The sequence below is a fragment of the Malania oleifera genome, chromosome 1, assembly GCF_029873635.1.
Source record: "Malania oleifera isolate guangnan ecotype guangnan chromosome 1, ASM2987363v1, whole genome shotgun sequence".
Classification (NCBI taxonomy): Eukaryota; Viridiplantae; Streptophyta; class Magnoliopsida; order Santalales; family Ximeniaceae; genus Malania; species Malania oleifera.
The window spans coordinates 118,052,917-118,071,525 of NC_080417.1; the positions used below are offsets into that span (position 1 = coordinate 118,052,917).

Consider the following 18,609-nt stretch of genomic DNA (forward strand, 5'->3'; position numbering starts at 1 on the left):
TCTCAGTTTCGAATTCTCTATGAATTTTATATTGAATATGATAATAGAAGCAAGTATATGGAGTTAGAGCATTCATTGTTCACCTTCATTTTATTGTTGTTTAGGTAATTCATGATTTAGGGTTTACGTGTGTTATTATTTAGATATTTCATTATTTGGTAATCTATTTTCTTGTGTTTCAAGAGTTATTAAATCATAATTTTTATTATTGTCTTGTAAATTAGGATTATTTCAGTTAAGTGGAGAATTATTTATTTTAACATTTATTATGTATTAATATTGGGTGTTATTTTCCAAAATTAGTGTGAAAATAAATTTTTTAAATGACTTAAAATTATTTGTGTTGAAATTTGGGTAGGATTGAAGTTATTGAATTAATATTTACTTATATAATTTTATTTTTTGAAATTATTGAGCAATATTTATTTTGAATTACAAATTACTTAAATTTATTTTAGTTGAAATTGTTGGTAGAAAAACGTGAAGTTGTTTTTTAATTTATGGAAAATTAAATTGAAATATTCTCTAAGTTAGTTTTAGTTAAAAAATTCTTATCATTTTGAAACAATATTTAGCTAGGTTAACTTTTTCATATTAGTGAGTGGGCAATATTTACTTTGATTTAAAATTGATTATAATAAATAAAATTGAAGGCTACGTAAAAGTAGAGATAATTAGAGAAAATAGTGAATAGTGTTTAGATATTTTATTTTTTAAAAATTATTTACATAAAAGTAGAAATCATTAGAGTTAATAGTGATTATTGTTTGAATATTGTATATTTTAAAGATTTTTCTTAAAATTGTAGAATTTGATTTCATTGTGTTATCATTTGTATTGTTAGAATTATTTGTGTTAAATAATACCTTGATATTTTAAGGTTATTTACATATTAGAGTTAATATTCATTATTCTTTTTGGATATTGTATAATTTAAATATTGATTTTGGATTATAGTGAGTAATGATTTGTGTTTGGGACTTATGAACGGATTAAGTATTAGTCATAATTATTTAGTTTTAGTTATTTGAATGAGGTTATTATTAAGCAATATTTACATTGGTTAAGTTAATTGCTAGGTGATCTTAAGAAAATAGACTTAAGATTGTTGAAGAAGTAAGTATAATGATTAGTGTTTGGAAGTTGTGAAAATAATTAAGTATTAGTGAGCAATATTTACATTGGCTATATCGCAACATCCCAAAAAAGGGGTTCAAAATAGCGAGAGGTAATAATAAATCAATAGTTTAATGGAGTTGTTACTAACCTTTTATTTTTCTAAGTACAATTAGTTCACCTAATTACTACTTGTTGATTGGTCTCAAAACTAATCCTAAGTCAAGAAACCAATAGTCTCGATCTGCTTTTATCAAAGTTGGGATCGGAAAATATAATGTGAAGGGAGAGTATTAGCACCCCTTACATACTTGTTCTATAAACGGTATCTAATTAATAATGAACTTGAATCATATGATCTTTAATATATTCCTAAACAATCCAATAAATTTTATTTTAAAAAATGTAAAATTGAGTGCGAATTAGGAACACCTAATAATACCTCCAAAGGTGGGGATTTTACTAGATAAATCCCCCTCAAAATTGATATAGGTGAGATATGTATATATATATCTTATTTTGTATGTGTGTGCGTCTCGATAATAAAACAAAAGATAAAGAGGTGTTTCAAATCTCACCTACCAAACATATAAAATGATCATAAAAATTGATCAAATTAAGAAAAAAATAATCTTTAAAACATTTCCATATTTTCAAAAAAATTAATAATTTATAGAAATTTTCAAGGATTTTTTAGATTTTAAGAGAATTTTATTCGTCTTATTATTTTTGGTATTTTATTTTTTCCATTTTTTTGTTCCTAAGTGACTCAAAGAAATTTTGTTTATTTTTCCTGATTTTTTCCTAACTTTTCCTAATTTTACTATTTTTCTTAATTTTTTTTATTAAAAATGAATTAAAAATAAATTAATAATTTTTTTTAAAAAAACTGAGATGGTCCAAGGATGGGGTTGTCACATATCAACCACGAGAGGTGACAATGGCTACAACTAGGCATTTTTTATTTTTTATTTAAAAATTTAGAGGCAACACGTGGTAGGGTAATGTCAGCGTAATGTCATCTGTCACGTGGCGAAAATTGACGAGCGCAAAGCACTTGACACAGATTGCTTATGTGACAACGATCCGACCGTTTGGAGAAAACACACATTGGATCCGGGTTTCAAGATCTAGGTTCTCAAGTATGATACCCGAGGTTTTCTCGAATCTAGGTCAAACACCAAGGTTTGTTTGGGGAATTTCAAATGAATTCTTTGGTTTTAAATATTCATTTTAAAGAATTCCCTAAGTAGTATCTTTAATACATCTTGATTTATTTGGGCCTAATGACATTGCAAGCATTGGTGGAAAATTGTATGTTTTTGTCATTGTTGATGATTACTTTAGATTTTCTTGGGTTATATTTCTTGCAAACAAAAGCGATACTTGTAATGCTTTATTCATTTCTATGGAAAAGTCCAAAATAAGAAAGGGTTACTCATTGTTCACATTAGGAGCGACTTGTAATGCTTTATTCATTTCTATGGAAAAGTCCAAAATAAGAAAGGGTTACTCATTGTTCATATTAAGAGTGATAAGGGAAGAGAATTTAGAAACAAAGAATTAGAAGATTTTTGTAATAAAAATGACTACTCACACAACTTCTTTGCACCAAAAACTCCACAACAAAACAGAGTAGTTGAAAGAAAAAATCGAACACTCCAGGAAATGGCTAAAACAATGCTAAACGAACATAGTCTTCCAAAATATTTATGGGCCGAAGCCATTAGTTCCTCATGCTATGTTAGTAATCGTGTCATCATGAAATCCAAAATAGGTAAAACTCTTTATGAAATATGGAAAGGTAGGAAACCCAATATTTCACACTTCAAGGTCTTTGGTTGTAAATGTTTCATTCAAAATGATAGAGACCATTTGGAAAAAAATTGATCCAAAATCTAATGAAGGGATCTTCTTAGGGTACGCTATAAACAGTAAAGCTTATTGAGTGTTTAACAAAAGAACCCAAATTGTTCAGGAGTCAACACACGTAGTTTTTGATGAATCAAACCCCTTTGCCCGTTGACTTAGAATAAGATGATCAAGTAACCACCATTAGAATTGAAAAGGAACTTGAGCAACTTAAAATAAATAATGAACAAGAAGAAAGTTCCTAAGATAACAAAACTGATCATCAAGAATCACAACCTCAGGAAGAATTTGTAAAACTAGAAGAAGTGAATCAGGAACTCCCTAAATCCTGGAAATTTGTCAAAAACCATTTAACTGATCTTATCATAGGAAATCCATCAAAGGGAGTCAGTACTAGATCACACCTGAGAAGTAGATGCAATAACATAGCCTTCATGTCCCAAATTGAACCTAAAAATTTTAAAGAAGCTGAAAATGATGAAATTGGATCATGGCTATACAAAAAGAGCTTGATCAATTTTAAAGAAACAAAGTATGGGAGCTTGTTCCTAAACCTAAAAACACATCAATAATTGGCACAAAATGGGTATTTAGGAATAAGAAAGATGAAGATGGTAACACAGTAAGAAACAAAGTAAGACTAGTTATTTAAGGGTATAACCAACAAGAAGGTATTGACTACGATGAAACTTATGCCCCTGTAGCAAGACTAGAAGCCATTAGGATGTTAATAGCCTTCACTTGTTACAAAGACTTCAAATTGTTTCGAAAGGATGTTAAAAGTGTCTTTCTCAATGTTCAATTTGTTTCTTTGTTTCAAATTGTTACAGATTCATTTCGAGCCCTAACTTGAAACCCTCTATGGTTTTTCCATCCTCTGGTTCCCTAAATCTCAAATCTCACCTTCCTTTCATCTTCTAAGCCCCAAACAACCACCATGGCTTCAAGATCAAAGCGAAAGGTCAGGAGTTCATCACGGCATTCCGATATTGACGAGGGGTCCTCACGAAACCCTCCTTAAGAACAAATTCGAAAAGATTCATCTAAAAGAAGGGTTAGGTTTGTATCCCCAGAGGCACACCTACGGTATAAAGACAACATTTCAAAAAGGAGCATTGTTCTTGGTAAGATTGTTCCAACCAAGTTTCTTGAAGATAATTTCTAATGACCTCAAAATTCTTATCATTTTTTTTTTTTAAATATATACAATAAACATTCCTACGCAGTGGAAACACAAATCATAAAATCATTTATACATAAACTGTACAATACCAGAATCCAAAATATACAGACCATACAAAAATATCCCTCCAGTGTCATCTACTCAAAAAGGATATACAGCTTTGACAAAAACTCACCCTATAACCAGGGTGATCTAACTATTTTCTATTCGCGAGCCTAATCTACTCGTCTAGCTGGCTCACCTGAAAATGGTAAAATAATGGGGTGAGTCGACGCTCAGTAAGTGGAAATATGCTATTGCTAATGTGTGATAACTAAATTAAGAATACTTAAAAATAACAACTAAACTGTAATGCAATAAATAATCTGTAAAACATATCTTTCAAATATTTCTTTCTTTCTCAATTAAAATATACTGTATCATATGTTTTCTACTTTTCATACTAATAATATATCATACTGTTCTCATCATATACTGTAAAACTATTTTCATACATATAAATATTTTGTATCCCTGGAACTCTGTACGTCATGATTTGACCCCTCATGACAGGGTTGTGCGGCCCGTAGGCGAGACTCTATCTAGTCGGCCGTCCAGATAAGTCATCATACTCTACACTACCTCAATTCGGCCAAACTGCATCCTCTCCTAAGCTCGGGACTGGCTACTACCTCGTCAAACCGGCCCCCTCAACCCAGTGTACTGGGGAGCTGCATACTCTCCGAGCACGGCTGACGGTACCCACATACTATCTGAGATATGTGGTTGCACTCTATTTATATCTAGCAATGGTACTGTGCTTTGTAATTTGTATCTGTTTGTGTATCTTTCCTCAGGGATCTGATACTATATACATATATACATATATACTCTTTTACTGTTTTCATCAAGTTTCCAAAATTACCGTAACTCCTTCTTTCTGTACTGTAAATGTTGTAATCTCTGTATATACAACATTCTGTATAAAACTGTGATACACATACTGATCTGAATAAATATGCATTCATGTATATATATATATATATAATGAAACTACTCGTATAAAAACTGTATATGCATGTAAATTTCTCTGTATATGTATATCGTTATCTGTATAATCTGTATAATCTCTCACTGAGATTGAGGCGTTACGTATCGCCATCCCTCAAATCAGTATAGTATGATATATTATAGTAACTGTATAAATTTTTTCATCTCATAAAAATCTACTCAGGCCACACAAGCATTTAAACTCATATTCTAAAACAAATACTGTTTCAAACTCATATTCTAAAATTTCTGTATAGTAAAATGGTATAGTTATGCATCTATAAAATCTTTAATATCATTACAAAAACTCCTAACATAGCATATTTCCCTTACCTCAACTTTGAAAAGCCCCTATAAAAATCTGACTCTATACCCGTAGGATTCCTAACTCAACATCCTGAAAATACAATGTCCTAGAACAAAACATCAGTATTTCATAGTCTACATCATTTCCTATAACTGCCAGAAAGTCAAAAACTCAATAAAAGACCTTACCCTGAATTTGGGATGAAATCTAACTTCGTTTTCTTGACGATCCACTCCGGCAAACATGTAGAGAATTCCACCAAGAGCGTCGTGGTAACTTCGGATTGTCGATCTGGCGACTGGTGGGGCTGAAAACAAAGAAAGAAGGGAGAGAGAGTCGTAGAAGAAAGAGAGGAGAGAGAGAGAGCGGCGAGAAAAATGATAAAAATCCCGGTTTTCCAATTTTTATACTGCCAGATTCGTCGACGAATCCTTCATTAAATTCGTCGACGAAGCCCTGTATTCGTCGACGAAATTCAGGCGACCTCAGAACCCCTCTCGGTACTTTCTCGTCGACGAAGCCCTATATTCGTCGACGAAATCCTTAAAGCTTTCGTCAACGAAACCCTGTGTTCGTCTACGAAGCTTGGCAATTTCCCGCAACTATGATTATTTAATATTATCTCCAAAATGCAATGTCGTAGACGAAGTCTACGGCCTCCTTTTATTTCTGTATCTATTTTCTCTCCCTCTTATTATTAAAATGTTATTATTCTTCGGGTCACTACATAATTTCTCTACACTTTTAGACGAGATTAGGGCTATAGGTTGGGAAACTCTGCTTACGTTGGATGCGCCTATTTACATTGATTTAGTTAGAGAGTTTTATGCAAATTTTGTGTCGTCATCACCAGGATGCACGACCTACTCAACCATTAGAGGAAAAACAATTTTGTTAAATGAGATAACATTTTCTGAAGTATTGTCATGCCAGCTATATCCCATTCATAGCCTTCCTAAGGCAATGTGGCCTACTGATTATCCTTGGTTTGATTCACATGAAGCACTTAAACTAGTCAGTAGAAATCCCAATATCTTAGAGAGAGCCAAACCAAAATCCAAAGAGCTGACTGTGGAGTTTAGAATCCTGTATCACATAATCACCTATAATATCTTTCCAAGATAGGGCGGGTGAGATACGGTGACACTTGGCGATACTTTTTGCGATGTTCTGTCTATAGCATGGACATGGGATTTATTTGCCCCTCTATCATCGTCCAACACATAGAGGAAAATCTAAAGTGTTAAAAGGGGTGCTTGCCCTTCGCACGAATGCTTACGAAATTCTTTTCACATCACGACACTCTTAGAGCAAGTATACTATAACACTCTAGAAAATTAATATGCATGGAAGTGTAAAAAAAATTTATTAAGATTAATTATTAATTAATTAATTAATTATTATTAAATTGAATTAATTAAATTAAGTAATATAATGGTTATATATATATATATATATATATATATATATATTCAAACTTAAGATTCCTAAAGCTTTAAGCTTTAGGAAAGTTCAAATCTCAATTTCACCAATTGAAACCCCCTGGCCGCTGCTAACTTATCTCTCTCTCTCTCTCTCCTCAAACTCTCTCTCTTCTCGATTTTCTCGGCCAAAAGGGCGCCGATAGAAAAACGAAAAATATTGTTGGGTTCCATTCTCCGTCGCTGACATTTTAATCGGAATAGATTTATCATAAGAGCGACGTAGGCACCACTCCTAGGATAAGGTAACCTCTCTCTCTCTCTCTCTCCTCAATTTCTCCTTAAATCTTTAGTCAAACTAACGATCAGAAACCACCATGATGTTCTAGGAGAGTTTCTCTACAAGTCTAGCGGAGTAAGTTTTTGAACAGGGCTTTCCAGACACCACTACAAGGCTAAGGTGAGAAGTACAAATTATGTTAGTTATTTTAGAAATTCAACCGGTTAAATTATAATATGTGATTATTAAGTTGGAGTACTTATTTATATTAGATTTTTGGACATATTCTTGGGATTAAGTTAAACTGCAAGAATTGATTAAATATAATTTCTGGGGAGTATTTTGGAATTAAGTTAAATTATAGGGATTTGATTAAATTATATTTTTAGGAATATTTTCAAATTAGATTAAACTGTGGGGATTTGATCATATTGGTATTTTTAAGTATGTTAGATGTAATAACCCGAAGAAATTATGGTATTTTAAATAATGATAAAGAAGGGGAAAATAGAAGTTGGAAGGAAAAAAAAAAGGGCAGCTTCGCATTCTTTGACGAAATTACAATTAGGCTCGTCAACGAGGACGTGTCTCGTCGATGAGAAAATACCAAGAGAGGGTTTTGGGTGATTCTGAATTTCATCAACAAGGAGAGAGTTCGTCGACGAGTCTTCTTCTTGGCCTCGTTGACAAGATGACATGGCTTGTCAATGAAGCCCAATGTATAAATAGAGTCAACCTTCATTTTTTGGCCATTTCCGATGCAAATACTCCCCCCTCTCTCTCTTCTACGCCCCTCCTCCCTTCTCTCTAAGATCTCGGGCTGATCTGTCGCCGGTTCGACGATCCGAGGCCACCACGATGTTCCTGGTGAAGTTCTCTGCATATCTGCAGGAGTGGATCGTCGTTGGGTCGAGTTCGGAATTCATCCCAGATCCAAGGTAAGACTTTCTACTCATTATTTGACTTTTTGATAGTTGTAGAAAGCGTAGTATGCATAGAAATACTGAAGTTTAGTTCTGAGAAATATCATTTTCAGGGTGTTGATTAGGGAACCCTGCGGGTGCAGGACTATTTTCTTAAAGGCTCTTCAGGAATCAGGTAAGGGGATAAACTAAACTAGTTATTTATGAAAATGTATGTATATTATTACAGCATCTGATTTTAGGAAAATATATATTTATATATGTTTTATATTTGGGAAATACTGCTGAAAATGATGGTATGTTAAATATACGAAAAACCTAGTTCGTGTGGCATGAGTAGAAATTATAATGAAATACTTTTTTTTGGGAATATGATAAAGATATGGATTTTTTTATAATGTGAAAAACTGGCGTACGAGCCAAGATTTTTATATGATTTGCCGACGTACGGGCCGAGCTATGGATATGTTTGCCTGCGTACGGGCCAAGCTATGTATATGATTTGTCGGTGTATGAGCCGAGCTATGGATATGATTTGCTAGCGTACGGGTTAAGCTATGGATATGATTTGCCGGTGTATGAGCAGAGCTATCATAAAATGTGAAATACTGGCGTACGGACCAATGATTTTCATGATATACGTATATATGTAAAATGATATGATTGATTTAATAATTAATGATATGAAATATTCATGTATCACAATTTAAGTATATGTTATATGATATCAGAACCTGGTTAGCTTGGTCTAGGCTAGCATTTGCACAGTACCATTACTATGTGTCCATGGTCATCATGATCATGATATTTGTGTTAACGCTGCTATACGGAGTGGTGTGAGATTGGATGGTCGATGTGGTTTTTAAAAAGTGTGAGCGCCCCCAGTGTACGGACCAGGTCTGGCAGACCCATCGGACTTACAAACTGTATTCTTGACTTGGCAGTGGTCGGCCAACCATTGTCAGGTCCCGCCTTCGGGTCACACAACCCAATCATGTGGGGGTAATACATGACAACAGCCAGCTAACCTACTAGGACTGCTTTTGTATTATTATTATATGAGATGAGTTATGTTATGAGAATACAGTATGTTGTGTCATGTTGTGATTATATATGTTTTTCCTAAAAATATATATACAGTTTTACTAGTTATGTTCATGATTATACATATATCACAGAAATGCTCATGTTGCCACACACTAGTATTAGTTTATTTCTTTTACTGAGAGGTGTCTCACCCCAAAATTTTATAAACATTTCAGGAGCCTCTGATAGGAGAGCGGGTAAAGCTCCGCTGATATAGTACTATTGATCTGCCCTCTTTGAAGAGTGAGTTTTGGTGGGGATGGTTGTATTTTGTGGGAAATGTCCCTAGGTCTTTCTTTTGGGATGTATATACTTAAATACATTGGATGTAGTAACTCTGGTATTGTGATGGATGATTTTGTGTTTATGAAATGATGATTGTACGTTTTCTGCTGCTTAGGCTTCCGTTATGTGTTACTAATGTATCTCTGGTACTCACGGGTCCAGGTGGATTATGATTTGCTGGATTTATTATACAGATTTTGTATTATTTTTAAGGAAAAAGGAAAAAAAATGTGGAAACTATGCAGATCGTCACATTAGAAATTAAATTTAAATATGGGAAGTGGATCAAACCTGCATTTTTAGAATTTAATGGGTTAATGGGAGCGTAGAAGCCTAGAAATATTAAAATAATTATTATTCTAAGAATTGAATTGATTGATTTGGGAAAAATATGAATTTCAAGGTTTTGAGTTTCGAAAGCCTTAGGCGTGGGTTTGAGTATTTTAGCAAGCCTCTAGTAAGTCAGGTAAGGGAAATAAATTATAGCAATATTTTTAGAACTACTGCTTGAATTGATATGTGAAAATGAGCATATGATATTTTACTTGAAATTATTATGATATGAATATCAGATAAATTGTGTGGCATTTAAGTAATACTGAATTGTGATATTTTGGAATATGAAATATGATTATAGAAATATTTTCTATAATAAATGGGAAAATATGAGAATATGATTTGTATTATTGAGAAATATGGAAATTCACGAAATGGGATATATATATATATATATATATATATATATATATATATTATTATTATGAGAATGGAATGTGTATTGAAAGGATGGGAAAGAAACAGAAAATGATGAGAATATTGAAAAGTGATATATACCATTACGAGATGAGATATGAACATGAAAAATGGAAATATTGCAATGCTAATACTACAATGAAAATGTTGAAATATGAATACTAGAATAAAAGTATGAGAATGTAATTATTGCATTGTGAATACTGCAATGTAAATATTGAAATGAGAATCCTAGAAATGTGAAAATTGTAATGTGAATTTTGTGATGAGAATACTGGAAATGTGAAAATGGCAATGTGCATACTGGAATGTGAATGATAAATGTGAATATGAAAATGTTGAAACTGCTATGTAAATACTGCAATTGTGAATATTGGAATGTGAATGAGAAATGTGAAATGATGAAATGTAGAGAGAAATAACCTCGACCATGGGGTGAAGCATGACATAGAGATTACTTTCAGGGGATTATAACCCCGACCATAAGGAGAAGCATGGTGTATAGAATATTTTTAAAGTAGTATAACCTCGACCATAGCGTGAAGCATGACGTGGGAAAATATTTTCAGGGCAATATAACCTCGACCATGGGGAGAAGCATGGCATAGAGAATATTTTCAGGGGACCATAACCTCGACTATAGGGAGAAGCATGGAGTATAGAATAGTTTCAGGGTAGTATAACCTCAACCATGGGGTGAAGCATGACATGATAAATATCTTCAGAGTAGCATAACCTCGACCATGGGGTGAGGCATGACGTAGAAAGAATATTCTCACAGTAGTTGCTAGATGATGAAATGAAATTGAAAGTAGAAAGAAAGTGTGTGAGTGTAATAACATAGATAAATAAGGCGAAGTAAAACTCTCCACCTGAGGTCTTACTAAGTAAGGTGAGTGGCTTGATAAGTATCAATTGTAGTCGTACCCAAGTTAATCAGGCGAGGTTACAAACGATATTAGAGCAAAGGGGAGCTGCATGTATGGGTGTGTAATCTCCCCTATCCTTAGGAACCTTTGCTTATAAATATGAGTTACATGTGAATGAGATAAAAATGGGAATAAAGCTTATAAAAGCTTGTGTTTTATATCTATATGATTATGAGAAAGATTGCTGTATTTTCTCTAATGGTATTATCAATGAAATGTATATGTATGTTATGATATAATAAAACTCATACTGCCACACACTGTAAATAATTTATTCCGTCTTACTGAGATGTGTCTTACCTAAATATTTAAATATTTCAGGAAACCGTGACAGGCCTGGAGATAGAGCTCAGAGATAAAAGGGAGCTGATACCCTTATTAGACAGGGTGAGTGTTTTGAGCTAGGGATGGAGGATTCCCCTAGAGTATTTTGTGTTTTTTTTTGGGAATGTTATAGATATGTATATGTGTATGGATGTTTAGTACTCTGGTTATTTGTATTCTGAAAAGTATGTAAATATTGACTTCAACTATTAGGATTGTTTGTATGTTTGTTTACCCAGTATCCCATTGCAGGTCGGGTTATGTTGATATGGTATCAGGGTTTCTGACATGACCAATGTTTGCTATGTGGAATTAATGATTATAAAAAAATATTATGAAAATCAAGGTGTCATAGTTTGGTATCAGAGCCTAGGTTGCTAGGTTCTGCAAACTTTAGTAAACAGTTCCATGGTTGTTTCTATGTTTTTCCTGGGGTGACGACTTCTGAAAAACCATGGATATCATCGCCGATTCTTGTTTCTTAGTGGTAGGACTGCATCTTAAATTGGGTTGAGGATACTGGAAATGGATGATTGTAAAGGAATATTTTATGAGTTTAGTTTGTTGAGCGTGTTAGTGATGTTGAGATGTTAAATTCTAAGACTGTTTTATACCATTTTCAAGAAGGATCCAGGGAGTAGCAGTGCACATGCTGGAGGTGACGATACAGGGTCTTCCGGTATGGGTGGAGGAGACCCCGATGTAGTACTACATAGTGTCACCCAGCAGGTGATGGCAGAGATGGCCACGAGTTCAAGGGAGCAGAGCTGCACGATGGAGCAATTCACACAGATGAGACCCTCGTTGTTCTTTGGAGGGCCTGACCCATTGGTAGCTGAGAATTGTGTTCAGGATATAGAAGATATGTTGATAGTTCTCTCATGTACAGATGAGCAAAAAGTACTGTTTGCGACATTCAAATTGACTGAGGAAGCTAAACGTTGGTGGAGATCAGCAAGACTATTAGAGGAGCAGAGACTTGAGCCTATAGCGGTGACATGGAGCTGCTTCAGGGAAATCTCTTTTGAGAGATACTTCCCTGCTATTGTTAGAAGTGCGAAGGTAGTAGAGTTCTTGCACTTGACGCAGGGATCGATCACAGTATCGCAGTATGCAGCTAGATTTATTAAGTTGTCTCGGTTTGCCCCATATTTGGTGCCGGATGAGGAGAGGAAGGTGAGGAAGTTCGAGGAGGGCCTTAGACAGAGCTTGTTTGAGCAGGTTGTAGGTCCCAAACTTTTGCAGAGATAGTGGATAGAGCTGTAGTGATTGAGGGTGACCTTCATAGAGGCACAGTAGCCCCAAGTTAGGGAAAGAGGCCCATGCCTCTAGATTTTCAGGCGGGATCTAGCCGAGGGCCTTGGAGGAGGTAGGATAATAGAGGAGGACGGAGACCGGGAGTGGGAGATCGGGCAATACAGGGCAGACAAATGCCCCCTTCTTGTCCTATATGCTACAGGAGACATTCAGGAAAGTACCAGGTCAGGGAGATTATTTGTTACTAATGCCATCAGCTTGGGCATATGGTGAGAGATTGCTAAGCACCGCCAACTATTGCACGTGTTCCTAGACCATACTGAGGAGGTCTCCAGGAACCTCGAGGCAGACAATAGAGGAATACTGCCCAGCACGTGTATATGCATTGACATCGGGGGATGCTGAGGCAGCAAGAGATGTAGTGACAAATACTTTTTCAATACTATCATATACGACTATGACTTTGTTTGATTTAGGGGCAACTCATTCTTTAATCGCCCGAGAGTTTGTTAAATTTTGTGGGTTGGAAACACAACAGTTGGATGTTAGCTTGTCAGTGACTATGACAGGGGCTGTAGGGATATGTGAGAGGGTACTCAGGAACTATCTAGTTTGTATTCAGGGGAGGTTTTTACCAGCCAACCTAGTGGTTTTAGAGATGCATGGGTTCAAGGTAATTTTAGGGATGGACTGGTTAGCTGCCCACTATGCCAGTATCAACTACAATCAGAGAGAGGTAGTGTTCAGACCTCCAAAAGAACAGGAGTATAGATTCCTAGGGTCATATGTGCGCGCCCCACCACAATTGTTATCCGTCATTCAGGCGAGGCAGTTATTGTTAGAGGGTTGTTAGGGATATGTGGTATGTGTGAAGGAGATATCAGAAGGGGAGTTGAGGTTGGAAGATATCCCGGTAGTGAGGGATTTTCCTAATGTTTTTCTCAAGGAGTTTCTGGGACTACCTCCTGATCGAGAGGTAGAGTTTGTTATTGACTTAGTTTTAGGGACAGTTCCGATTTCAAAAGCACCGTACAAAATGACACTGGCAGAACTAAAAGAGTTAAAGGAATAGTTGTAGGAACTGTTAGATAAGGGGTTTATTCGGCCCAGTGTGTCGTCCTGGAGAGCACCAGTTGTGAGAAAGAAGGATGGGTCGATGAGAATGTGCATTGACTACAGAAAGATTAATAAAGTGACTATTAAGAATAAGTACCCCGCTTCCCCACATTGATGATTTATTTGACCAGCTAAAGGGCACACAGGTTTTCTTCAAGATCGATCTGCGATTCGGGTGTCATCAGGTGAAGGTTAGCGTGGAAGATGTTCCAAAGATAGCATTCAGGACTTGGTATAGCCATTATGAATTCCTATCTATGCCGTTTGGATTGACAAATGCTCCTGCAGTGTTTATGGATCTGATGAACAAGGTCTTCCACCAGTATTTGGACCAGTTCATGGTAGTGTTTATTGATGATATACTGGTGAATTCAAAGAGCCCAGAGGAACACGAGGAACATCTGAGGGTAGTGCTTTAGGTGCTAAGAGAAGGAAAGCTAAATGCTAAATTTAAGAAATGCGAGTTTTGGTTGGAGCAGGTTGCATTTCTGGGACATGTAATGTCCAGGAAGGGGATTTCAGTGGACCCAAGCAAAGTGGAGGCGGTAGTTGATTGGGTGAGACAGAAAAACGTGCATGAGCTTAGAAGTTTCTTAGGTCTGGCAAGATATTATCGTCGATTCGTTAATGTGTTTTCGGGGCTATCAGGTTCTCTGATGCAACTTATGAGAAAGAACCAGAAGTTTGAATGGACTAGTGAATGTGAGCAGAGTTTTCAAGAATTGAAGCAACGATTAGTCACTGCTCTGGTGTTGACTATTCCATCAGGAGATGGTGGATTTGTGATCTGCAACAACGCATCTCATAAACGACTCGGGTGTGTATTAATGCAACAAGGAAAGGTTATTGCATATGCCTTTCGCCAACTCAAGGAGTACGAGAAGAATTATCCCATGCACGACTTGGAGCTGGCAGCAGTAATTTATGCATTAAAGATTTGGAGGCACTACCTATACAATGAAAAGTGCGAGATCTTTACTGATCATAAGAGCCTTAAATATTTTTTCACCCTGAAGGAATTGAATATGAGGCAGAGGAGATGACTTGAGTTGATTAAGGATTACGATTGTACCATTAGTTACCACCGAGGAAAGGCTAATATGGTAGCTGTTGCTTTGAGTTGTAAGCTAGTGGGTGCGTCAATTTCAGCAGTTGTTGTTCAGCATCAGATCAGGATGAACCTGGAGAGGTTGGGTGTAGAGATAGTGGACGGGGATCCACAGGCGACCATGGCTACTCTGATTATTCAAACAACCTTATAGGAGAAAATTAAAGCTGCTCAGACCAAAGACGCAAAGTTAATAGAAAATATGGAGAAAGTACAGAGTGAGCAACATATGGACTTCAATGTCTCTAAGGAGGGAGTTCTCAGATTTCACACCAAATTGTGTGTACCTAATAACAAGGAGATTAAAAAAACGATTCTAGAGGAGGCTCATCGCTTTCTCTATACTGTTCATTCAAGAAGCACAAAGATGTATAGAGATCAGTGAGAATTGTTCTGGTGGAGTAACATGAAGAGGGAGATTGCCAGATTTGTAGAACAGTGTTTGACATGTCAATAGGTAAAAGTAGAGCACTAGAGGCCAGCGGAACCACTGCAATCACTTGATATCCCTAAGTGAAAGTGGGAGCATATCTCGATGGACTTTGTATCAAGGTTGCCTTCAGCGGTGCATGGACAAAATGTTATATGGGTTATAGTGGATTGGCTGACGAAGACTGCGCACTTTGTTCCAATCAAAGTCAGTTATTCTATGAATAGGCTGGCAGAGCTTTATGTGCAGGAGATTGTACGACTTCATGACGTCCCAATTTCCATAATTTCAAATCGAGATCCACGGTTCACCTCTCGGTTATGGAATAGTTTGCAAGACGCCTTGGGATCTCAACTCACTTTTAGTATCATGTTTTACCCGCAAACGAATGGGCAGTCCGAGAAGACCATTTAGATTCTAGAGGATATGTTGTGGGTGTGTGTGCTGGATTTTGAGGATGGTTAGGTAAAAGGATTTATTAGCTAATTTCGAGGACGAAATTTATATAAGGAGGGGAGAATGTAATGCCCCAGAAAATTAATATGCATAGAAGTGTAAAAAAAATATTAAAATTAATTATTAATTAATTAATTAAATATTGTAAAATTGAATTAATTAAATTAAGTAATATGATGGTTATATATATAAATATATAATGATAAGTGATATATATATATATATATATATAAGTATATAATATAATAATATTATAATATAAGTTATATACATATTCAAACTTAACATTCCTGAAGCTTTAAGCTTCAGGAAAGTTCAAATCTCTCTCTCTCTCTCTCTCTCTCTCTCTCCTCAATTTCTCCTTAAATATTTATCTAAACTGATGATCAGAAACCACCACAATGTTCTAGGAGCATTTCTTTACAAGTCTAGCGAAGTAAATTTTTGAACTGTGCTTTCTAGGCACCACTCCAAGGCTAAGGTGAGGAGTACAAATTATGTCAGTTATTTTAGAAATTCAACCGATTAAATTATAATGTGTGATTATTAAATTGGAGTACTTAATTATATTAGATTTTTGGAAACATTCTTGGGATTAAGTTAAACTGCAGGAATTGATTAAATAGAATTTCTGGGGAGTATTTTGGAATTAAGTTAAATTTCAAGGATTTGATTAAATTAGATTCATGAGAATATTTTCAAATTAGATTAAATTGCAGGGATTTGATCATATTGGTATTTTTAAGTATGTTAGAAATTAATTTTAAATATTGAAAGTGGATCAAACCTGCGTTTTTAGAATTTAATGGGCTAATGGGAGCATGTGAGCCTAGAAATATTAAAATAATTATCATTTTGAGAATTGAATTGATTGATTTAGGGAAAATGTGAATTTCAGGGTTTTGAGTTTCGAACGCCACGGGCGTAGGTTTGGGTATTTAAGCAGGCCTCTTAGTAAATCAGGTAAGGAGAATAAATTATAGCAGTATTTTTAGAACTACTGTTTGAATTGGTATGTGAAAATGAGCATATGGTATTTTTCTTGAAATTATTATGATATGAATATCAGATAAATTGTGTGGCATTTGAGTAATACTGAATTGTGATATTTTGGAATATGAAATATGATTATATAAATATTTTCTATAATAAATGGGGAAATATGAGAATATGATTTGTATTATTGAGAAATGTGGAAATTCACGAAATGGGATATATATATATATATATATATATATATACACACATTATTATGAGAATGGAATGTGTATTGAAAGGATGGGAAAGAAATAGAAAATGATGAGATTATTGAAAAGTGATATATACCATTACGAGATGAGATATGAATATGAAAATGAAAATATTGCAATGTTAATACTGCAACGAAAATGAAGAAATGTGAATATTGGAATAAGAGTATGAGAATGTGATTATTGCAATGTGAATACTGCAATGTGAATATTGAAATGAGAATCGTGAAAATGTGACAATTGCAATGTGAATTTTGTAATGAGAATACTGGAAATGTGAAAATGGCAATGTGCATACTAGAATGTGAATGAGAAATGTGAAATGATAAAATGTGGAGAGAAATAACCTCGACCATGGGGTGAAGCATGGCGTAGAGAATATTTTCAGGGGGAGCATAACCTCGACCATGGGGTGAAACATGACGTAGAGATTATTTTTAGGGGATTATAACCCCAACCATAGGGAGAAGCATGGCGTATAGAATATTTTCAAGGTAGTATAACCTCAACCATGGGGTGAAGCATGGCGTAGAGAATATTTTATGGGGACCATGACCTCGACCATGGGGAGAAGCATGGCGTATAGAATATTTTTAGGATAGTATAATCTCGATCGTGGGGTGAAGCATGACGTGATAAATATCTTAAGAGTAGCATAACCTCGACCATGGGGTGAAGCATGGCGTAGAAAGAATATTCTTAGGGTAGTGTGCTAAATGATGAAATGAAATTGAAAGTTGAAAGAAAGTGCATAAGTGTAATAACATAGATAAATAAGGCGAAGTAAAACTCTCCGCCTGAGGGCTTACTAAGTAAGGTGAGTGTCTTGATAAGTATCAGTTGTAGCTATACCCGAGTTAATCAAGCGAAGTTACAAACGATATCAGATCAGAGGTGAGCTGCATGTATGGGTGTGTAATCTCCCTTATCCTTAAGAACCTTTGCTGATAAATATGGGTTGCATGTGAATGAGATGAAAGATGGGAATAAAGCTTATAAAAGCTTGTGTTTTATATCTATATGATTATGAGAAAGACTAGTGTATTTTCTCAGATGGTATTATCACTGAAATGCATATGTATGTTATGAAATAATGAAACTCATACCGCCACACACTGTAAATAATTTATTCTATCTTATTAAGATGTGTCTTACCCAAATATTTAAATATTTCAGGGAACAGTGATAGGCCTGGAGATAGAGCTATGAGATAGAGGGGAGCTGACACCCTCATTAGACAAGGTGAGTGTTTTGAGCTAGGGATGGAGGATTCCCCTAGAGTATTTTGTGTTTATTTTGGGAATGTGATAGATATGTATATGTGTATGGATGTTTAGTACTCTGATTATTTGTATTCCGGAAAGTATGTAAATATTGACTTCTGCTGTTAGGATTATTTGTATGTCTGTTTACCCAGTATCCCATTGCGGGTTAGGTTATGTTGATATGGTATCGTGGTTTCTGACGTTGCTAATGTTTGCATA

At 35.1% G+C, this 18,609-nt stretch overlaps 1 protein-coding gene across 1 annotated transcript; it reads left to right on the top strand.

Annotated features, from left to right (window-relative positions):
* The first annotated feature begins 12,189 nt into the window (after positions 1-12,189).
* LOC131148506 (uncharacterized) lies at positions 12,190-12,759 on the top strand. The gene has a single exon (XM_058098226.1). The coding sequence runs from the start codon at positions 12,190-12,192 to the stop codon at positions 12,757-12,759; it is 570 nt and encodes a 189-aa protein (XP_057954209.1).
* Positions 12,760-18,609: the final 5,850 nt, after the last annotated feature.

Bases quoted from the DNA above. Each gene is read 5' to 3' on its own strand.
- LOC131148506 (XM_058098226.1), top strand. From the start codon at position 12,190: ATGGGTGGAGGAGACCCCGATGTAGTACTACATAGTGTCACCCAGCAG.